The 22,859-nt window shown below is 63.7% G+C and overlaps 2 protein-coding genes across 2 annotated transcripts in view; one reads left to right on the top strand and one right to left on the bottom strand.

Annotated features, from left to right (window-relative positions):
- CKB (creatine kinase, brain) overlaps positions 1-317 on the bottom strand; it is a 10,056-nt gene extending 9,739 nt beyond the window's left edge. Inside the window, exon 1 of the mRNA XM_011951578.1 lies at positions 231-317. Within this exon, the coding sequence (XP_011806968.1) occupies positions 231-317 (87 nt within the window). The remainder of the gene's footprint in view (positions 1-230) is intronic.
- On the top strand, positions 267-5,653 carry TRMT61A (tRNA methyltransferase 61A). Its single transcript, XM_011951423.1, has 3 exons — positions 267-929; positions 3,169-3,435; positions 5,120-5,653. Exons 1-3 carry the CDS (start codon positions 599-601, stop codon positions 5,389-5,391), a joined length of 870 nt encoding a protein of 289 aa, XP_011806813.1. The 5' UTR covers positions 267-598; the 3' UTR covers positions 5,392-5,653.
- Positions 5,654-22,859: the final 17,206 nt, after the last annotated feature.

Raw genomic sequence — 22,859 nt, 5'->3', positions numbered from 1 at the left:
CCTGGCCCCTTGCTGCCTCTGCACCGGCTGGGCGGTGTTTGCGTGGACGGCCAGCTCCGAGTCACCAGCCCCTTCCTGGGGAGCCCTTACCCCTCTGTCATACCCTGCTACCCAGCCCCTGTGGGGGAGACTGGGGCGAGGAATCAAGCCTGGCTTGGAGGTGACCTCATTGACCATTTGCCTCTCCCCCGCCGGTGGACACCTCGCAAAGGCGCTTCCTCCTCTCACACCTGGGGAATGGGAGTCCGACTCATGGAGAAGGGTGATGGGAGGGTCGGGTCCTCACTCCGGAAATCCTTGGGACCGACCTCCGCCATTGCCAAGCCTCAGTCTTTTCATCTCTGATTTAGGCTCATAGTCCCTGTCTCTTGTCCTAGACCAAGAAAGACTTAAGAGGCCAGGCCAGAGTGCAGCGCTATTGGGCTCCCTGTCAGGCAGTTGCAGAGGCTGATCTAGCCACACCCCACCCATGCCCACTGCTGGGATGTAGGCCTCGAAGCCTTCTACCTAGACCCCAGACCCTCATCCTGCCTCCTGACTTGCTCATACCTACACACACCCCTCCCCAGGTCCTTGGCACTTGCCAGACATTAGTACCATGAGCTTCGTGGCATACGAGGAGCTGATCAAGGAGGGTGACACGGCCATCCTGTCACTGGGCCATGGTGCAATGGTGGCAGTGCGTGTGCAGCGTGGGGCACAGACCCAGACCCGGCATGGTGTCCTGCGGCACTCAGTTGACCTTATCGGCCGCCCCTTCGGCTCCAAGGTGACGTGCGGCCGAGGTGGCTGGGTGTACGTGCTGCACCCCACGCCGGAGCTCTGGACGCTGAACCTGCCGCACCGCACGCAGATCCTCTACTCCACTGACATCGCCCTCATCACCATGATGTTGGAGCTTCGGCCCGGCTCTGTAGTCTGTGAGTCTGGTGAGTTCCTCAGGCTGCCTCAGTTTAACTCAGAAATTGACACAAAGGTGGAGGTCAGAGCCTCCAGCCTGCCCTTCCTACAGACAGATGGGGCTCCTCGGTTTCTACTTTCACATCTTTCTGGGACACAGAGAGCAGGGAGTGAAGGTGGAGACAAGGAAGCCCGTTAGGAGGCTGGTGCTGTAACTGGAGTGAGAGGTGGCTGTAAATGGGCCAGGGGGAGCTGGGGAGGACTGGTGCTCTAGTGAGGGTCCTGCTTGCCTTGGTGGGGTGTGGCCAACTTGATGCTTGGCGCTGTCCTAGGTGCTGACCGTCAACCTCTAGTCCTCAGTGCTGATGGTGAAGCAGAGAGAGTTGCCCCTTCTGGAAAGAGACCAGGGCTACCCCAAGGAGCTCACTGTAGGTGGGGAGTCTTCCCATCCTCATCCATGATCAGATCCTCACCTGCCACCAATGAATGTGAGCACCATTGTCATTGAGTCCAGGGCCTGGTCTGTGGGAACCCTGCACATATACAGGTGCTGAGGCTGCCCGGTGCAGTGATTGAAGCCAAGATTGGCCCCAGGCACTTGGGCATCTAGGTTGTTGGTGGCATGTTCCTCATGGGCAGGAGAGCTAGGGTTCAGGTTCACGAAGAGTGCCTAGCATGGCCATGCTGGCTTTCTGAGGGCTGCAGGTCACCGTGTCCCTCTCTGGGGTGTCTGGGTGGGAAGGGTGGAGAGCAGGACTTAGCCAAGCCCATCAGCTGCTGCTCCTGTGCATCCTGTGGCGGGTGCTGGCCTCTCTGCCCCTGCCCCACTCTCGTGAGAGAGCTCAATCAAGCAGCACGCTTCTCGTGGCCTCCTCAGATATGCCAGGTCCCCTCCTCGGAACCGGAACAAGACAGACCAGGTTCCTGCCCTCGAGGAGCGGGGACACAGCCTGGGTGAGCGGCTCAGTGCCACTGGTTACTGTGAAACTTGTGAGACAGGGCTGCGTGTCTGAGGGGGACCTAGAGTGGGGTCCCTCTAGCTAGGCCAGTCAGGGAAGACCTTTCTGAGGAGGGGACATTTGAGTTGAACATGATGAGAAGGGGCCTGCGAAGAGCCGAGGGACAGCACCACCAAGGAGGAGCGTGCCGAGGCCCTGCAGTTAGAGTGTGCTGCCGAGTCAGGCTCAGTGGGGGAGGCAGAGGGGCTGGGAGTGAGGTTGGAGGGGAAGCGAGCTCCACCCCGGAGGCCAGCAAGTCAGACTTGCCCCTGAGTGGGAAGGAGGCATGGCCAGGCTCTGCAGGGGGGAAGAGGCAGCAGACTGGGAGCACCTAGGGGAGGGGCTGCTTCCTAAAAAGAATGTGGGACGTGGCAGGGCGTGGGATGGGACAGAGGGAGCGCAGGCACCTCTGTGGGTCTGGCCCAAGCGCTTGCGATGCTCAGTGCGATTTGGGTTCGAGGGATGGGTGGCAAGTGTGCAGTAGCTGCTCTAGCAGGAGTCTTGAGTGGAGGGGCCTGGGGATGGGAGTGGCATCAGGTAGATGACCCCTGAAGGTGGAGCAGAAGGAGGGACGCAGGCCCTGGCCCTTTCCACAGGACAGGAAGTCAAGCAGAGGGGCCATCTGGAGGGAAGCTGGGGGCAGGTGTGCTGGGGAGGACTGGGGCTGTGTGGCTGGTGGCCAGGCCCTGCGTCCTGAGTCCATCCAGGCCACGGCAGAGCCCCAGCCCCCGTGTGGTGGGGTCAGGCTTAGGCAGGCTTGGTGGGGGTGGGCTGTCTCAAGGGGACCAAGGAGCTTCTGGGGAGAGGTGGGCATGAGGACCGGCAGGGTAGGCGACTGTTGACAGGGACTGAGGAAGGGATTGGCCATGCCTGGAAGGAGAGAGGGCTGAGCGATGGGATGGGCCTCTCTGTTCCCCCTGCACAGATTTCCCCTGAGGCTTCAGTCAGCTGGGCTGCTCTCAGTCCCTATACATGCGCCAGGCGGGCTAGGGCAGGGTTGTCACTGGCCTGGCCTGTGCCCACAGCAAACGCCGTGGCATACACAGCCTGTCAACGCCAGCTCACCCCTAGACAGGGTGCCCAACCCAAGGCTAGCCCAGGGCTCTAGGCAGCGGGGACCACCCAGCCCTGGAGTAATGCCCACCTGTAATCTGGGGGCCTCCCGAGCGCTGTGTGGGTCTCCAGGGTGAGGTGGGGGCTGTTTCCTGGGAGGCTGCGGGTCCCGAGCAGTCCCAACTGATGCCTTGCCCTTCCCATCTCGTCCTGCCAGGCACCGGCAGTGGCTCAGTGTCCCACGCCATCATCCGTACCATTGCACCCACGGGCCACCTGCACACGGTGGAGTTCCACCAGCAGCGGGCAGAGAAGGCCCGGGAGGAGTTCCAGGAGCACCGTGTGGGCCGCTGGGTGACTGTGCGCACCCAGGATGTGTGCCGCAGCGGCTTTGGCGTGAGCCACGTGGCCGACGCCGTCTTCCTGGACATCCCATCACCCTGGGAGGCTGTGGGCCATGCCTGGGATGCCCTCAAGGTCGAAGGTGCACTAGGGGTTCCGGGAGAGGTACAGCCCGGGCGGGGGTGGGGCAAGGGTGCAGGGCTGAGCTCCTGGGAGCTCAGAGGGGTCCAGAAACCAAGCCACACCATGGCAGTGGCTAGGCCAGGGCCTCGTCTTGGCCTTAGATGAGGAGTGAGTCAGGCTGGCCAGGGGAGGCAGAGCTGGGCAGGATGTCAGCCCCCGATCGGGAAAGGTGGCAGTGGGGAGGATGTCAGCCCCCGATGGGGAAAGGTGGCAGTGCCACCCAAGTGCAGAGCAGGCCCGGCTGGAGGTGTCTGGAATCCCTGCCCATGCTGTTTCCCGAAGTCTCTCCTCCCGCAAGCTCTGGAGCCCAGGGAGCTGGCGCCTTTTAGGGAAGATGCTGGGTGCGGAGGCGGGGCAGCCCTGGGGAAGGTCGGGCCTCAAGCCAGGGAGGTGGCTGGGAGGCCCAAGGCTTTTCCCTTTTCTGGAGAAGGAGCAGTTCAGGCAGCAGGGGCCCTTCTTCCCAGCTGAGAGTTGCATTGTGAGAGGGTGGAGGGTGGGGGTGTGGGGCGCCCCGCCCCGCCTCAAAGACTAGCCGAGGCCCAGTACGGACAGCAAGGCCGTGGCCAGGGATTCCCTGCTGGCTCCGGCCCAGCCTTGACTCCTGGGTCCTGGTCTCTGCTGAGGAGGCCTTGGGGTAGCTGTGGGGATCTCCATGCTCTGCCTCCTAGGCTCCCTGCTCTGGGGACACTTCTGGGCCTGAACCATAGTCCCGGGGAGGCTGAACCTGGCAGAAGCCCTCCTGGGGCCCCAGGCTGCCTTTGTCACTCCTTCCTCCAGAGTGGCCCGGGGAACCTGCGCCTGCCTCTGGGACCTATCCCTTCTCCTGGGAGCTCCCCCTTCTGGGTCCAAAGGCTCCGGGCTCATTCAGGGGCCTGGCGTCTCCTGCTGGCCACTGGAGCCCACTGGGGAGGGTGCGGTGCGCTCAGCCTCGGTGCCCTGTCTAGGCTGTTGTCACACAGAAGGTGCCTCTAACCCTGAACCTCCCGGCGGCCCCGTGTCAGGGTACACCTGAGGGGACCAAGCCTCAGGGACATTTGAGGACATTTGTCTGGGCCACATACCTCTACCCGGCCCTGGCTTCCCCAGGTCCTCCCGGCCAGGACAGGAACCGACCCGGGCTGGGTTCTCATTCACTGCAGGCCAGGCCAAGTGAAGCCCGCGGCTGCCCTGGTGGGAGGCGGCGGGGAGAGGCTGTCATGCTCAGGCTGTGCTTCGAGTAGGCGCCTCCTGTTCCTGGGAGCAGTGACAGCCTCTGATTTCCTGTGACAGCAGCGGCCTCCGCACCGCCCCGCACTGCCGTGCTGTCAGAGCTGCTCTGGGCCCAGCGCTCCAGCAGCCCCGTGGAAGGCAGAGCAGTGCCCACTGTGGGCCAAGTGAGACGATGGCACGAGCTTGACCCAGTGCCTGGCATGTGGGAGGGCCTGGTGCGGCTAAGCTGGGTGACACGAACAGTGGCGCCAGGCCCCATGGTGGGCTGCCGGTTGAGGGCCAGGCCCCTCTGCCCTGCGTGCCAGCTCTGGAGAGCTTGCAGTCGGCGCTGGGACCATCTTAGGCTGGCCTCAGACCCTAGGGTGGGAGTTCAGGGATGCCGGGGCCAGACAGGCCCCTCCTGCCCTCTGACCCTCAGGTCCTGTTTCCCACAGGCGGGCGCTTCTGCTCCTTCTCGCCATGCATCGAGCAGGTGCAGCGCACGTGCCAGGCGCTGGCGGCATGTGGCTTCTCGGAGCTGAGCACCTTGGAGGTGCTGCCACAGGTCTACAACGTGCGCACTGTCAGCCTGCCACCGCCCGACCTGGGCGCGGGCACAGATGGCCCTGCCAGCCCCGACACGGGCCCCTTCCGCAGCGGCACGCCCATGAAGGAGGCCGTGGGCCACACCGGCTACCTGACCTTCGCCACCAAGACCCCAGGCTAGGGGGCCGCCGCCCAGGGCATCAGGGAGCTGGGAGCACCGAAGGGCTGGGCAGGGAGGCCAGAGGCACCTTATATGGTCAGCGATGCCTGCCAGACACAGATGGTGGGGCGGGGCTTGGGGGCCTCCTGGGTGGCCAGAGTGGGACGGCAGGAGGGGTGGCTGGATGGAGGAGGAGTGCTGGGGCTGGGCCTCAGCCATTGCTGTCCAGCCCCGCGGCCCATCCCAGCTGCTGTTTGTTGCCAATATGAAGTCTCCACTGCCACAGGCCCCCCTGGGTGTTGAGGCCAAAGGGTGCAGGTGGGGGAGTCTGACCCCTCCCAGGTGGGCCTAAGCAGGAAGGAGGTGGAGGAGGGAGGGGGCATTGTCCCCGAGGCCACACTGCATCTGACCCCTGAGCCCCCACGGCCCTGGCTGCCCCACAGGGCCTGAGACCATCTCGTGTTTCTCCAATTCCTGGGCCGAGGCTCCAGCCTGGGCCAGAAGCTGGGGTGAGATGACCCAGGATCCCTGCCCTGCCCTCCCCAGTGCTAGGAGACCAGCCCAGCCCAGCCCAGGAACCAGGGAGGTGACCCTGCTCTCTGGCCTTCAGGCTGATGTCACAGCACTGGGCTCAGCCCAGGCCTGCGTCCACTCAAGTCCAAGAGGCGGGGCAGCCCCCACCCAGCCTGAGCCCATTGACACAGGCCAGGCAGCGCTGTGGAGAGGAGCAGCAGAGGGGCTTGTTTGCCACAGGCGACCAGGCACGCGTGTCGGGGCTGGCGTGTGAATGCCAGCCTGTGAGTCCCGGAACTGTGTGGGCACTCCTACCCCTCGCAGAAGCCAGGGGCATGGAGGAGGTCCCCCCACGGGGACAACAGTGTGTGGGGGTCGGGGAGGTGTGTCCAGGACACCTTCCAGGGACAGTGCCTATGTGAACACCTCTTAAAGGCTAAGGGGGCATTTTCCAAAGCGGGGACAGACGGTGGGACGCCCAGGCTGGGGGCTCTGCTCGCCCGCCCTGTTGTGTGGGGCATTTTCCAAAGCGGGGACAGACGGTGGGACGCCCAGGCTGGGGTCCTCTCCTCGCCCGCCCTGGTGTGTGACAGCCTCAAGGGAGGACCGGTGCCTGTGTCAGCCATGGGGCCCTTGGAGCTGCCACTGGTGCCTGGGGGCCTGGGTTTCAGCCCGTGGAGTCAGTGGCTGTGGGGGCCTGAGTGCTGTGCTGGCAGCGGCCTGGCCCTGAGTGTCAGTGATGAGCAATAAACGTGCCGTCCCCTCTGCACTGCTTGATCCCTAGTGGCCAAGGCCACCCCCAGCTGCTGCCCAGGCCGGCCCTGCCTGTGCTCTGCCCCGGTCCCTCCTCCTGCCTGTCCTGGTTTGGCATGATGGGTGCTCCAGACTCCAGGACAAAGGGGCAGATGTGTGGCCGTCCCCATCTGGCTGCAGAAAAGGCCACTTGTCCCTGGGGTGGGGGTGGTCCAGGAGTGCTGGGCCTTCTTCCACAGCCCGGGCTGGAATATTCAGTGTGGCTGCCCGGGCTGCTGCATGCGCCCCTGCAGGAAGGGTCCACCCCAGGCCGCCTGGTCCCCGCGGAGCGTCACACTGTGGGTCGCGGGGCTGTGGCTTATGTGGTCGGGGAATCCTGCGTCCCTGAGAGTTGCTCAGCCCTGCTCCGAGGGCTTGTCCTCTCCTAGGACAGAAGCCTTCCCTCTAACCCTCTTCCTCACCTGGGGCACAGAGGCGGGGCCCCCGGTCAGGTTCGGGTGACCCTAATGCCAGGAGCCTTGGGGTCAGGCTGTGCCTGGGGTGTCATGAACTGGGTGGCGCACACCGCTGAGGTCTCCGTTCCCCAAGCCTGCCCTGCCCCTCCTGGCCACAGCAGAGGCCTGCATGCTGTCTGACAGGGGAACACTGGGAGGTGTTTCTTTTGAGGCGCAGCTCCACGGTTTATAGGACACGTAAGCCTCAGGCACTGTAGGGTCCAGGTTGTGCCCATTTTCCAGCCAGGACTGGTAGCCCACGTGGCGGCTCTGGGTGAGTCACCAGGATCCGCACATGGAGAGCGGAATCCACCCTTAGTTGTCACGTGGGACGGTCGCTGTCTCAATCCTCTCGGCCCTGCTGCTCTGCCCTGCACACAGGCCCCCATGACGACCTTGAGCCTCCGGGCATCCACCCCCACCCACCGCAGAGCTGGGCCTCACCCCACTCCCTCAGGTTGGATCCTCACCTGGCCTTGAGCCAGCCTTAAACTCCTGTATGTCCTTCAAGACCCCTTCAAATGTCCTTTTCTCAGCATGCTTCCCCAGACCATCTGATGCCCAGGCGGGAGAGTCCTGCACACCATGGCCCGAGGGAGCCCCCACAGCAGAGGAGCAGAAGGCAAGCAGCAGCCCCGTTCTGCGATGGGGAGCCTGACTTCCAGGGGCAGCGCTGGGCCCATGGCTGCGAGTGACCGATCAGCAGGCCCCGATGGTCAGCTCGAGTCAGCAGCACGGGCTCATCATGGGGCAAGGATTCACCAGAAACGCCCTCCCTGGCCCAGTGTGGACTCGCCTGGGCCTCAGATTTTCCCTGGAAATTCCTCCCCCCTCGCCCTGCTGTCCTGCACTGAGACAGTGGCACATGACTCCCAGCTGCCCACGCCCTGGAAGGTCCCAGGCCCTGGCCCTGACTCACCTGCTTGGAGGGTCCCAGTCCTGGGTACTGCCCTAGAGCCAGGATTAAAGTCCCCCTCCCTCAGGAAGCCCCAGGGTGTGAGCTGCTCCTGGGCCTCCCTCTGCCCCAACCACACCTGCCTCAGGGCCCAGCCCTTCACCGAAGAGCCCCAGAGAGCTGGGCCCAGCCAGGGCTGCACGGGTGGGGACCAGGACAGGATTTCTGGGTGGGCGGAGGGCAGCAGGCCGCTGGGGGCACACCCTGTCTAGCAGAATGTGATGAAGCAGGGTTGCCCCTGAGGACCCAAGAGGCCCTCACCCCTGCGGTCTAGGTCTGGGGCTGTCCCCCTTCCATTCCCCCCTCTGCCTCCATTGCGGCTTTGCTCTCTCTACCCACTGCCTCTGGCACAGAAGATGGAGGGCAAGTGGGCTGCCAGGGGACTCGAGCCCCCCCAACAGTCCACTGCACAAGTAGGGAAACTGAGGCACAGAGCTGCGACTCCAGAATCCTGGCCATAAGTGGTTCCCTGGTGCATGACCCTAGAAAGCAGAGTTTTCAGGCAGAGTCCTGGAAGGTTGCTCAGGAGACACCTGTGCAGGTGGACGTTGGAGAAGGGAGGGCAAGCCATGCAGGTGGGGTAGGTGGTGCCCCAGAAGCGGTGGATGGAGAGGGTGCACCTCCAGCCTCTGGGCTGGCAAGTGCCGTTTCCAGAGCTGCTCTAAGCGGGGTGAGCGCTGGACTCAGTGCCCCCACAGCCCCGGGGCTGTAGGGCTCGCACGCCAGCCTGGAGGGGCCCTGAGCAAGAGGGTCCCCAAAGAGGGGCCTGGCTCCTGATGCCCTCAGGAGGGAGGGAGCAACTGCCGGGCCTCACGCCCTGTCCTCACCAGCCACAGAGGGTGGGCGCTGTCACCAGCAGGTATGGGTTGAGTGCCTCCCACGTGCCAGCCCCTGCCCTTCAGGGCTCACAGGAGCCAGACCCCGACCTGGCACACAGTGCAGGGCGAGGTGTGGCTGCAGAGCCGCAGTGGCCTGGACCCTGTGTGGTAGGTCTGGGTCGGTGTAGGGTGGGGGAGTGGACAGGCCTTTCTGTCCCGGGTGCTCTGCGCACCGCCTGCTCCTGGACACTGGACCTGAGCCTTGAGAGAAGTCGCTTCCCGAGGTGGCCAACGGGTTGGCGGCAGACAGGCTGGGTGCCAGGGTGTGTGGACCCCAGAGCCAGTGGGTTGGGCCCTGCAACCCACGGTGGTTCATCAGTGAGCAGGGAGGGGCACAGGAGGGCCAGCCTGCTGCCCTGCCCCAGCAGTGGCCTGGCCAGCCCGCAGGCCCTTCCCACGTGGAGCCTCTGTGCCCAGGGGAGCCTGCGTGGCCCAGCCTGTCAGCCAGGACGAGGGCGTTTCAAAGTCAGGCCGCCTCCGAAGCGGTGGCGTTGGCGGGAGGGAATAACTCGCTCCCACCAGGCTGAGAATAGCTCAGAATTGGGTCACGCTCACCGAGATCTCCGGTCACAGCCTCCAGCCTTTGACAATAATCAGCTTTCTCCCTGACATCTGTCCCTTCAAAGAGGGGGCAGGCCAGTGCAGGTACTTCTAGAAGCAGCAAAGCAGAGGGGATGGGAGTGGGGAGGGGTGTCCCCACCTCCTAGCCCCCCATGGCAGGCCCCCTGCCTCCCTCCCGCCCGCCCCGTGCTCCCTTCCGTGCCTCAGGACCCAGCAGCTTCCCGCACGGGGCCAGGTCAGGGAGCAGAGCACGGCAGTGCCCTCTGACGGATGAGGACACCGGCTGGGGGCTGCAGGGAGGGTGGCGCTTGTGCCTGGCCCTCCCGTGCTCTGGCAGCCATGCCCCTCAGCGCCCGAGACTCGGGGGCTTGCATGCCACTGCCCCAAGCCGCCCTCCTCTTGCCCCTCCCAGTCTGTCCTGGGCTCTTTTAACGTGGTTGAAGGGCGTGGGTCAGAGCAGGCCGTCCTGCCCCGCCAGGCTTTTAGGGGCTTGTGTTTCCCCCAGCGCAGGACTTCACCCCATGTCTTGTTTCCTATCCATTTTCCCGTGTCGGGCCCTCCTCACCCCTTGAGAGGGCTGAGGTGGGTGCTGTCAGGGGCCCTCAGAGCCCACATCTGTGCTGTCACCTGCGTGTGCTGCCCCCAGGTGGGTGCTGAAGCCATCTTCATAGCAACATAGGTGCCTCCTGCATAGAGAGAGATACGCCTACCACATGCCAGGCACGCTGATTTGGGTTCTTTAATCTTTAAAAACCCACAAGGCCATTCTTCTCGTGTTCTAGGTGACACCATTGCTAAACTTTAGTCACAGATATGTTCCTGAAGTGCCCGTGACACTGAGCATCTCAAGATGTGGCCCCTGGACCGCCTGCTCAGCATTGTCCCCACCCCACCCCTGCTGCTCAGCGTCGTCCCCACCTCACCCCTGCCGAGCCAGAACTCCAAGGCAAGGACCAGGGTGCCCCTTTCCCCAAGCCTCCAGGTGGCTCTGGTACTCAAATCTGAGAATCACGGCTGGAAGACCCAGGAGTCTCGCAAACATTTCTTTTTATTTCTGAAACAAAAACCCCCTTTATTAACTGAAGCGGCAGCTCTCTGGCAGCTTCCTGCACGCGGCCGGTTGATCCTCTGAGGCTGCGCGGTCAGCTGCAGCTCAGTTTCTCCCGGTGTGGCTGGACTGTCTGCTTCTGCGCCCCAGACCCTGGCGCTCCCTGCTGCTGCGCTGCGAATGCTCTCATGCTCCCAGAGAGAAACTGAGGCAGCAACAGCAGGTCGCTGTGCGCAGGCCCCACGGGGCCCCAATTTGAATAAACCGATGTCTTTTACAAAATAGGAAAGTTGGGAAGTTTGAAGCCTGAGTGGCTGTTTTGTGAGTTTAAGGCGTGGCCACATTTGCGGGCATGCTGACAAAGTGCCGGGGAATGACAGGGTGGCCGAGATCCAACTCTGAATAACAGGGTTGGGGAGGAAGGGGAGTAGACCTCAAACCAGGCTGGCCACAGACTCCTGGGAGCTGCGTGCAGGATTCTTCACACGATTCTGCTGGTGCATTTCTTTGACAATTTCTAAAAGTTTTTATTTTTAAAAAAAGGAGGCTGGGTGTGGTGGCTCATGCCTGAGGCCGAGATGGGAGGATCGCTTGAGCCCAGCCTGGGCAACACAGGGAAACCCTGTTTCTACAAATAATTAAAAAATAAAAAAAGGAAAGATGCCCCAGGCCAGTGGCCAGCACTGGTAGCCGGCAGGACCCAGCCTGTCACCCAGGGTGCTGGCACGGCACACGCAGGCTGAATGTGGTCTGGGGCCTGGCCCCTGCCTGGAAGCCTGGACCTGCAGAGACACGGGCCCTGGAGAGGAATGCAGGGCCAGCTGTGGGTGGGGGGCCGGCCATGGGTGGGGTGGGGACAGTGGGGGCGACAGGCTTGTTGCTAAGCTACAGGCACAATGGACATTCCGGGTGCCTGGCAACGGGGAAGGAGACGCTTCTTGGAGGGGGAGCCCTCAGGGGGCCAGGCCACACTTGTCCCTCAGTAATGCGTGCACCCCCCACCCTCAGGCCATTGAGACTCCACCGGCTGCCTGGCCCCTCAGGGTAAAGGGCAGCCACCCTCCTGGTGGGGCTTCAACACTCCCTGACGCCAGCCTCCACCCAGCTGGGGACCTGGTCGGAACGTGCCCTTGATGGCTCCTGCAGCCCCGAGCCCTGGCCTGCTCACCTTCTCGTGGCCTCTGTCTTGGGGCTGCTTATGCTCCCCGCCTCTCCTGCCTCTGACTGTGCCTGCCTGGCTGGTGCCCCCAAGTGCAGGCGTGGGGCCCTCATGGGGTTCAGAACAGGGCTTGGAGTTCTGGTAGAGCCTCCATCCCCTGCCACCCCTCTCCTGGCCCCAGATTCAGTAGCCCCTAGCCCTGCCAGCCAGGCTCTGCCAGAGTCACACTGCAGGGCCCCTGGCCCCTGTGGCTGTCCCTGTCCAGCCGCCTCTGGAGGGTGTGTGCCACTCCCTTCAGGCTCCACATTCCCCCTCCGTGGATGGCCTGCTAAGGAGCTCTGGGCCCAGCTGGTGGCCGGGAGGAGGGAGGCTAGGAGTTCACCGTGCCTGGCGGCCCTCCCCACCTCACAGACGGTTCCTGAGCTTCTGGGCACAGTGGCCAGCCCTCGCCCTTCCCCCACACACACCCTCTGTCCCTCAGCATCGCACTGGTTGGGCCTCAGCCCTGCCTCTACCCCCAGCCCTAAGGGTAGAGGTCGGACCCCAGCTGCTGCCGAGGTCCTGGCTCAACCACACGTTCCGTGTGCACAGTTCTTTCTGTCCTGGTGGGCCAGGTGCACAATAGGCGCTCCGTGAACACACAGTGGAGCCCGCCAGGCAGTGCCGCCACCCTCCCGTGCTCTCCGTCTCCGCTGCTGTTTGTATGGCTTTTGCCACCCTGGTCTCTGCCACCCGGTCCTCGCTGGCCTCACTGGGCCGGTCCTTTGCCCCACACCAGGAGGTGTCCAGTGCCCTCTGGAGGGACGCCTCCTCTGTGCACTGCCTGGGGGAGGCAGGGCGGGGGCAGGTCCTAGCCCCACCACCCTGGGCGGGGCTTTGGCCAAAGGCCTTGCCCTCTCTGAGCCTCAGTGCCCTGCCTGCCCCGTCCCAGGGGTACCCTCAGGAGCTCCGGAACTGGGTTCGTGGGAGTCTCCTTGGGGCTGGCATGGGAAGTGCCCAGGAGTGCCCCAGGCCTGCCAGCCCCTCACTCTACCATGTGCATGCTAGGGAGGTGTGGTTTGAGCAGCTGGTCCACATGTCTGGATGGTTGCTCCCAGAGCACCTCACCAGGCTCAGACTGCCCAGGCAGCTCGTAACACCTCAGGTTCCCACCCCTTCCTGCAGCTGCCGTCCCCACCCCCAGAAGCTCGCCTGCCTCTCCTGGGGACCCAGGCAGACAGCTGGACACAGACCCTCCCCAGGGGAGGCCTCTGGAGGGGCCTGCCCTCGACAGGTGTTGCCACTTGACCAGGAGCAAAGTCAGGGTTGGGGCTGCTCCCGCCCCTCCCCTGCTCTGTGCCGCCCCCCTGCAATGGAAGCCTGGGCTCCTCCAAGGCTGAGCTGGGGCCCCTCAGCGTCTCTCCTGGGGACAAAGAGGCAGCTGCCAGCAGGGCGGGGCGGGGAGGGTGGCCTTTGTGCGCGCCAGGCCCCTCCTGGTGACCTCACCACCGGCCAGAGAAGGGCCCTTTCTTCCCAAAGGCAGCCGTTGGGAATCCGCCTGGGGACAAAGCCGCTGCCAGGCAGGGGACCAGCGAGTGGCTGGCTCCCCTCGTAGCATAAATTAGGGGGGGCTAGGGTGGGGGAGGGGACGGCAAGTACTTCTGTCCCTGGGAGAGGGTCACTTGGTGCAGACAACCGAGCCTCCAACTTACACGTGGGGTGCATGGGGCCACCCCTCCAAGCTTCATTCATTCATTCGGCCCATTTCTTCATTCCACAGATGGCTGCTGGGCGCCAGCCCAAGAGGCTGTGTGGAGGGCCTTGGGGACACAGGGGATGCATCTGGTGGATGAGGGAGCAGTGGTGAGGGCGGGGGTGCCCAGTCCGGGGAGGGCACTAGGACAGAAGAGTCAGAGCTGCCCAGAAGCCCCAGGGCCTGGGTTGGGGCAGGCGGGAAGATCCATGCTGAGCACGGTCACCTAGCAGGTCACCCAGCAGGGCAGTGGCCACAGCCGCCCAGCCCAAGTCCCAGGCCTCCAGGAGAGCTCAGGAAAATATTTGCTTTTCAATGTGTGGTGTTAAGTGGCACCCACCCCCCATGTGTGGCCAAGGGCTTCCTGTCCCCAGAGTCTGGGTGACCCACAAAGTGTCCTCACAGCCTTGCTGGCCCTCGGCCTGGCTTCCAGGCCCCCCATAGGACACCGTCCCCCTCCCCCACCTCCCTGTCTCGAGACCTTGAGACCTGGGGCTTGGTGGCCCAGGGTGGCCAATGCAGAGAGCAGTGTGGCCAGCATAGAGAGACAGGTGGCCCGAGAGTCCCACAGATGCCCAGTGCTACTCAGGCCCAGCTCCCAAGGCCTGTTCCTCTGCCTCCCAGGCACTGGGCATGTGCTCCATCCCCAAGGCCCTGAGCACATCAGGCCAGGCCAGGCGGGCTTCCTGCAGGAGGAGGCAGCAGGCCCAGGCCAGGCTGGGTCTGGGAGGCAGGCACGGGGTGTGCTGGTCAGCAGGGCTCACTGCCAGGCCCAGGGGGTGTCCTGGCCATGCAGATGACAGAAGGCCGAGTGGGTAGGCCAGAGAGTGTGAAGGGCCTTGTCCCGTGAGCAGGGCATGCAAGCAGCTCCTGGTCTGTCCTCCAGCCTCGACACCTGAGGTCTGAGCTTGCCTTGCAGTCATCAGCAGAGCCAAGACTCCCAGATTTCCAGGGCTGGGAAAACTTCAAAGCCTTACAGAGCCACCAGGTCCACAGCTGTCCAGGGCAGGGGGCGCCTGCTGGGTGCTGGACCTCCCTGCGCCCCATCTTCATCCCAGCCTGAGGCTTCCGGGGCACCGAGCGACCACAGGCCGGGGCGTGTGGCTCCCAGGAGCCCCAGAGGCCCTATGCCTCCTCCCCGGTGGTGGAGTGAGATGGGCGGGGGCGGGTGTAAGTAGGCCAGCGCTTTGTGCAGCGTTGCCATGGCACCACCGCCGCCTGTGCAGGATCCTCTGGGCGCGTTCCCAGAACGCAGAGTCTGCCAGTCGGCCCTCCCAGCCCTGGCCAGGCCCCATCCCAGTCGGGGGGCCTCAGAGCCTTCTCCACCCACAGGCTGCTGGGGGGCAGACTAATTGTCCCACTTCGTTACACCCTCAAACCCCCAGCGCACACATGCTCACAGCCACACAGCACACACACATGCACACAGGAATGTGCACACCCTCACACATAAGTGTACATGTGCCACATGCAGGCACACACTCCACAGCCACAGGCAGGCGTTCAGTCCTTTGCATGCCCCAGAGTTGCAGCCTCCAGGTTCACACCCAGGTCCCAGGGGCCCCAGGCCAGTGTGGGGCCTCCCAGCACAGCACGTGGTGGTGGGCATGAACATGCAAGGCCAGGGCCTGCCCCATCTCGCCTGCTGAGACTGAGAGGTCATTGCTGACTTTGGGAAGGAGGCTGGGCGCCTAGAATTCAGGGGACAAGCTGGCCTGAACCCCACTCCCCACCACTGGGCCTGTGGGACAGCCTCGAGGCCCTGTGCTGGGAGGGCTGGGATTTCTGATGCCGGCGAGCTGAGGCTGGGCCTCACCGGCCACTGGACACCAAGCGCCCCATTAGATGCTCACAGCCCCACAGTAGGGTGGGCACCACCAGCCCTACAGGCAGGACAAAGTGGCCTGGAGATGGCATGGAGGGGGCCGGGTGGCAATGCTTTGCCGGGGTGTAGCAGGAGGGTGGTGGTCTCTTGATGTATGAGAGGCCCTGGGCGGCCCAGCCTGACTCCCGTTGTCAGCCGACGTCACAGGGCGGAGAACCTGGGTGTCTGGGGAGACAGATGGCCCTGGGGTCCCTGGCTGCCCTGAAACCTGCTGACGAGGACCCCACCAAGGGGTGGGGCGGCTTCCTTGCAGTTGAGATCCTGGAGAGGGGACAGGCTGTAGGCTGGGGGTGGGAACGCTGGGAACACCCAGGCCCTCCCTCTCTGAAGACCACAGCCGGGCCCTCTGACTCCTGCCTCAGTCTCCAGCCCAACAACACAGAGCTGGCCGAGGTCCTTACCCCACGCGTGCCGCTGCTGGCTCCTGAGGGGCCAGTGGACGGGGACCCGGCGGTCACTTCCCAACAGGAGGCCCATGGCTCTTGGCACTGCCACAGAGGCTGCGGCTTCCCCAGGAGCGCGTCAGTCCTTTGGGATAAACGCTGCTGCCTGTTAGAATCTGAGGCCCCTGGGATAGGCTGGAGCTGAGGCTGACGGGTGGGGCCCTCGTCACCCAGCAGTCCCCCTGCAGCCCTCCTGAGCGTGATGCTGTGCGAGATGTGCCCAGAGGTGCTCTCAGAAGGCAGGGCTGGGCTTGGGGCAGAGCAGGAATGGGTACTGAGAGGCCCCAAACAGCTTCCTGAGGGAGAGGGGACTTCACAGAGGCAGCTGCCTCTGTGACCCTGTGGCAGGCGTGTCTGCTGGCACCGAGGTCTTTTAGGGCAATGAGGGAGAAAGGGCAAGGCAAGGAGACCTCGGGGGCGTAGAGGCCAGGGTGCGGGGGCCTGGCTTGTTCCTGCAGCTTCAGCGACAAGCGCCGAGGCTCACTTTAGGCAGAGGCCTCTGCCACCAAGAAGCCAGGCTGGAGGGCAGGCGCTGATTCTCCATCACCACACCCAGAGCCCCCGCTGGGCCCAGCGAGGCACAAGGCAGCCAGTGCCGTGGCCCCACACCCTGCCCACTGGCTGAGCTGTGCAGCATGGAGGCAGCTTCGGGGTCAGCTGTGCACAGCAGTGACCCCTGCCTGCTGCACGGCCGCCTGAGCTGTCCTGGTTGCTGCCAGCACCACTGTGCAGTATGGTGACCCCACTGGCCAAGGACGGGGCCCGCACACAGGACCGTGTCGGGGGAGTCACCAAAGGCTTCTTGCCAGAAGTGGCATTTGGCTTGGGGTGTGGAAGAGGAGCACAGATTACCGAGGAGGGCCAGGCCAGGGTCCAAGGAAGGGGCCACCTGTGCAGAGACGCAGGGCTGATGGCACAGGCCTTGCCCATAGGCCCTGCCATGGGGAAAGACAAGCCCCTGCCAGCCGGCTGGGAGCCACCACCATCCTGATGACAGAACCACGCTGGCAGGCAGGGCAGGCTGCCTGTGGCAGAACCAGGGGGTTGGGGGGTAGGTTAGAGAACGGCAGATCTGCGGGGACTCCGTACCAACCCACGATGGTGGCAGGCGGTCACTGGATCCCCCGCGCAAGCGCCATCCACCCCCAGAACAGACGCGCAGCTCAGGCGAGGCCATGGCCACCTGTCCACCATTGGCCAGGGCAGGTGCGCCCGGCGTGGCCCAGGCAGGTTAGCTGCGCCAGCCGGCTGGCCCCAAACCACTTCCGGTGTTCGGGGCTCTGCAAAACCTGACCTTGGGCGCCGCCTGGTGACCAGACGTGGGAGAACCAAGCAGGCAGGTGGGGGCCTGGAGGGGCAGGCGCTTGGCGTCTGGGGGACCTCCAAGGTCAGGGAGCCGCATGCTGTGCAGGTGAGCCACCCTGCAAGCCAGGGGCTGTAGGGAAGGCGGTGGGTAGCAAGGGTCTGTCTGGGGTCCTCCCTCCACCCAGCCTGGCCAGCGCCGATGCTGAGTCGTGCGGGGCCCATGTGCACTGGGACTGGGCGAGGGAATGGGCCAGAACAGCCCAGGCCATGGTCCCCATCCCGGCAGGGACAGGCCTCGCACATTCAGCTAGAGGCACCCCCTGGGGCGTGCTCTCGGGTCTGCCCTGGCACAGACCTACTGCCGGTGTGGGCGTCCATGGCAGTCACTGGGCCAGGCTTGGTGGGCTGCTGTGGGCCAGGCCTGGGGGGGTCCCCGAAGAGAACCCAGCCCAGGGGCAGCCTGGGACTGGTGCTGTGCTGTGGGAGCCACTGATCCGGGATGCAATCCTGCCCTTGTCGGGGCCTGCTGCCCCAAGGCCCTGTGGGATCTGGCCCTCCAGAGTGTCACCTGCCGGGCTGGCTCCAACCTGGGGTCCTTGCTCCAGCACTCCAGCCCGCACACTCTTGCCCAGGCCCACGTGGCCTGTTCCACAGGACCGCCTGCATAGCCACACTGGTGCTGGGGTGCCTGCTTTTCCTTTGAGGGGCTGGGTCAGGATTAAGGGCTAGAAGACGCCCTTTCCTGGGAGATGAAACCTGGATGCACAGAGGAAGGCACACACACACCCAGGAGCCCCAGGCTGCCAAGAGCACGCTGGGCTTGCTGTGGCCATCTACAGGCAGTGCCCAGACCAGACTGCAGCCCAAGAAGGCAGCTGGGCGCCTCGCTGCCCCACACCTGCACCCTGACATCCTCAGTACGTTTTTAAATTTTTGTGTGTGTGTGATGGTCTTGCTCTGTCGCCCAGGCTGGAGTACGGTGGCGTGATCTCGGCTCACTGCAACCTCTGCCTTCTGAGTTCAAGCAATTCTCATGCTTCAGCCTCCCGAGTAGCTGCGGCCACAGGCGCCCGCCACCACACCTGGAACCTTTAAGAAGCAGCGCCCTCTGCTCTCCGCGAGGCCCAGTGGGTTCTGCTGCCCAGCCTCTACAACTCCGCCCCATGGCTGACCCCTCCTCCTGCCAGCCAGGCCGGAACCCTGGGCGCCCCCATCCCCTGGTGCTGTCCTCACTGCCCCCAAATCCTTTCCCTGACTCCCTCCCCCAACCCCACTGCTGCCCCCAGGGGCACTCAGCAAAGCCTCCAAATCTCCCTTGGCTCGTGGGGCCCAGAAAGCCCTGGCAGTCCTGGCACTGTCCCCTACCCGCTGCCTGAAGTTCTTCCAGGGCCTCCAGTATGCCCAGCCCTGGCTCTGGGCTCTGCTTTTGAAAAGTCTCCATTTTCCTTTCCATTCCCACGTGCAGAGAAATGCCAGCTGCGCTGGAGGAGCAGAGTTGGGGGAGCGCCGGGAGGATCTGAGCATCCTAATTTCCTGATCTCTTTCTGGATCTTTCATCTCTGGCCATCAGCAAGGCCCTGCCTCTGTGCCAGGCTCTGTGTAAAGGGTGCACCCAGCGGGGCCCAGACTACTCCACCACGGGTGATCCTGGTGACACACGCACAGGGCTCATGCACACCCAGCCACACCTGAGGGCACCGGTTCCTGCTGACCCCCTGTACCCCACGAGACGGGTGCCCACGGAGCTTTGCAGCATGTTCCCCGACTCAGGAGGCAAAGCTGCCCCCTCAGCTCCGCTCCTGCCGCCCCTGGGGCCCATGCCACCTGCAGAGTGCACCTGCAGGTGTCAGCGTGTTGAGCCAGGTGCTGCTCTAGGTACGGGGGTACAAGCAGGAACAGAACAAGTTTCATGTCCTCAGGGTCTCAGGTGGCGGGGCCCCTGGCATCGGGCTAGGTCCTCTGAAGGCGATGGGGCAGGGAGGGGCAGAGCACAGGCATTGTGGTTAGAGACTGACTGCAGCTGACATCTGGCACGTGCTGCCCACTGGGCTCTTTGGCTGCTGGTGGTCAGAGGATGGCTTGGTCATGCCAGAGATGGGACACAGCACAGAAGCCGGTTCTTTCTGTGGGAATGGCCATCAGGTGGCCTGGTCATGAGGCTGTTTCTGCCCATGACCCAGCAGCCGTTCCACTCTCACACTCTCTGGATGACTGGTACACCCAGAGACAGCAGAAGGGAGAGGGACCGCGAGGAACCCAGCCAGCCCTCCACATCCGTTTCTGTCCGTGTGAGCAGGGCCCCAGTGCCCCTCTAGGCCCAGCCTGCCCAACCTGGGAAGGGCTGGCGTGGGACCCAGGGCTGGGCAGATGGCTCCATCCTGGCTCCCAGCCACACTGAGCCTAGGGCACCATGCCCTTCTGTCAGCCTGCAGACGCTTGCTGGGTACCCTCCCTGCCCCAGGCCTGGCAGGAAGATGAGGTGACAGAGGCGGCCCTGGGGAGCTCCTTCTGCTTCTTACCTGGCTGCCCCTCACCTAGGCCAGAGCCAGATCCTGGCCCTGCCCGACCTTGCCCCGCCGCGGCCTCTGCAGGCGCAGGACCTCCGAGCTGCCAGGACATGGCTTCTTGTCTCCTTCCTCCCTCCTGGTCCACGCAGCATTCCTGGGTGCCCCCGCCCTGCACCCTGCACGGTTGTGGCCCTCTGTCGGTCTGCCCTTCCCAGCCCTCGCCAGCCTGTGAAAGCTCTGGGGATGCGGTGAGTTCACGTGCCCGTGGGGAAGGGGCCAGCAAACACACCAAAGTGGCAAACAGCAGGAACATGAAGCTGTGAGGGCTGGTGATGCCGGGCGGGAAGCCAGGCGGGGAGGCAGGATGGTGCGTGGCCTGACCCCACCTCGCAGCCAGGAAACAGGCACACAGAGATGTCTTGCACGTGTCAGGGCCCCAGGTAGGTGGCTGCAGGAGGCTGGGACCTCAGGTGGGCCTCCCCAGTCACACAGCCTTGGCTGACCTGTCTGTCCTCTGGTCCAGCCACAGGGAGACAAAGACCTCTTTGTCTCTCCACCCTTCCGGCCAGAGCCTCCCCAGCCAGTGCAGCTCTGAGCATGTCCCCAAGGGAGGGAGACAGTCCCCGGTGGGGCCTGGCAGTCCTGGCAGCTGCCCTGAGGCACAGGCCCTGGGGGACTCGGTGCTTTGAGGGCAGGGGCAGGTGATGGAGGTGGGCTGGGGAAAGGGAGCTGAGAAGGCGGCAGTGTGGCGTGTGTGAATTTGTTTATGAACTAGCTACAAAAATGTCTTTTCCAGTGTTGCAGCTCTTCTGGAATTTGACTAGCAGGTTTTCCGGTCTTTGCTGGAAAGCCCTTTAAATAAATACAAGAAAAGAAAAAGCAAAAAAAAGTCTTCCTCAATCAAATCCGAGGTGGTTCCTTCCCCAACCAGGCTGGCTGGTGGGGAGGGAGGGCCCGAAGCCCAGGCTCCTAGGGAAAGGCTCTGATCCAGCTTCAGGGCCACAGCAGCTCTGCTCCCCACCCCAGGGCTGGGCTGGGACACCGGCCCTTCCTGGCAGGGGTGTCCTACCCCACAGAGAAGCCTTGGGAGGTGGCCACCGCTGGGCCACTGCCCCTCACCAGGCCCAGAGGCCCAGTTCTCAGTCTGAAAAGAAAACCTGCCCTGGGCCCCTTATGACCAGGTGAGGCTTGGTGGGCACAGGGGACTTGCGGGAGCACTGGAGCCCAGGCTCCTGGGAGGGGCCCAGGTCTGACACCTCATCCTGCACCAGGCTCTCTGCAGGCCTTCAGTTCCAGAACTGTGTCCTCAAAATCCTGTTGATGCTGCCACAAGTGGGCTCTCTCCTCCCCCATTCCGGGAAGGTTCTGGGTGAGTGGCTAGCCGTCCCTCCTACTGGGAGCTCCAGTATCTGAACTGCCAGCCACCTGCAGCCCCCACCTCACCCCAGGCCGCACTGCACCCTGGGCTGGCGGGACCAGCCTGGAGGGCCCTCCTGGGGCTCTGAGGCTCATGGACAGCCTCCCAGGGAGCGTCTCTGCTGGTCTCATTTCTGTCTGGGAGGGAGCTGGGCGAGCAGCGGGGAGAGGCTGAGTGGATGCCTGCCCACCTGGAACAGTGCTAGGTGGTGATGGGGGGCACCACGGGGCACACACAAGCCACCAGAGGGCCGATGTCCCTTTGGAACGACAGTCAGGGGCGCGGCTGTGTGGGTGGAGGCGGCCTGGAAGAGCAGGCGTGGCAGAGCAGCCGCTGGCTCACGGGGACTGGCGGAGCGCTGTCCTGCTGGGGCCATCCCAAAGAGAAGCACGGCCTGTCACTCCCCAGACTAAAAACCATCCACAGCTGCCCCTCCTCATGGCTGACGCGCAGCTCCTAGGCCCCACCCCCGCGCTCTCAGGTCCCCTTCTCTCCCTCACCCTGTGGAGAGCGGAGCTGCCTCCTGTCCCTCGGAAGACTCTCAGGCCCCAGCCCTGTCCCAGCAGCTTGTGGTCCAGCTTGGCTGGCCCTGCCAAGCTTTCCAGGCTCCAGCAGCAGCGGCAGCTGTCAGCACAGCCAAGCAGCCAGCACTACCGCCTCCCAGGCAGGTGGCACTCTCACTCTGAGGAAGCTCTCCGCTTACCCATTGGAACAGTGTTCATGACTACGGTCGTGCCTGGGAAGAAGAGGAGCTCCTGCACTTCCCATCACATTCCACTGCTTGTCTGTGACCAGCTAACCTCCCCACCTCTGCCAGGAAGCCTCCCTGGGCTTCTCAACCACCCCATCACATCCGGCCAAAGCTCCTTGCGATGGATCCCTTAGAAAGCCACGTGGTCTCTACAGCGGCCCTTGCCCCAGTTCCATGCCTTTGCCCCCTGCACCTCACCGGCACTCGGCAGATGCTGGTTAAATGGAGAGTCCACCCCAAGGCTCAGCTAGGCTCCCTCAGTCCTCCTCACCCCACAGGTTAGGTTTCCTTCAAGTGCTTCACCCAGCAACCGGGAAGATTCCTCGTCATCTCAAATCGGTCTGAAAGGCGCACTAGGCACGTGCTGGCCCTGACACTGCCCCTCCCTGGTCCTCTCCAACAGCACCGAAGACATGGAGGTCGGCCCAGGCTCAGGAATCACAGAGCTAACTGTTCATTTCAGCGTCACAAGCACGAGCAGACGAATTTCAGAGACAGAAGCCAACATCGCCACCCCTCATCTTTAGAGGCTCCAGCCAGCCTGGCCTCCGTGGCTCGGTGGTCAGCCAAGGGCTCTGGAATTGGAGAGGCCTTGCTGCTCCAAGGCAGGGTGGGATCCAGTCTGCCCTGCTGGCCCTCCTGCCCTGGGGACAGAGTGGGAGGCACTTCTGATTCCACCCAGGCTCTCAGGGCGATGAGGTGGCTTCAGGTGAGAGATCCTGACTGGCCACCCCAGAGCCCTGGTGGAAGGTGCAGCAGAGGGAAGGTCCTTTGGATCCGATAAGCAGAAGGATTTTAAACTCTCTGAAGCTATCTGAAGATTTGAGATTTTTCCATTCATTTATTCAGCAAGTATTCACTGAATGCCTATTACATGCCAGGAGCTAAGGACACTATTTCCAAAGAACAGCTCATCCAAAAGGCATGTGAGTGCCCATTACTGCCAGGACCTGAGGCTGCATGGATGAAGAGACAGATCTTGCCTTGAAAGGCACTGTGGGCCGGGCGCGGTGGCTCAAGCCTGTAATCCCAGCACTTTGGGAGGCCGAGACGGGCGGATCACGAGGTCAGGAGATCGAGACCATCCT

The sequence above is a fragment of the Colobus angolensis genome, unplaced genomic scaffold (assembly GCF_000951035.1).
Source record: "Colobus angolensis palliatus isolate OR3802 unplaced genomic scaffold, Cang.pa_1.0 Scaffold32, whole genome shotgun sequence".
Lineage (NCBI taxonomy): Eukaryota > Metazoa > Chordata > Mammalia > Primates > Cercopithecidae > Colobus > Colobus angolensis.
The sequence above is the reverse complement of the archived record's forward strand: the minus strand, read 5'-3'. Positions and strand labels throughout refer to the sequence as shown.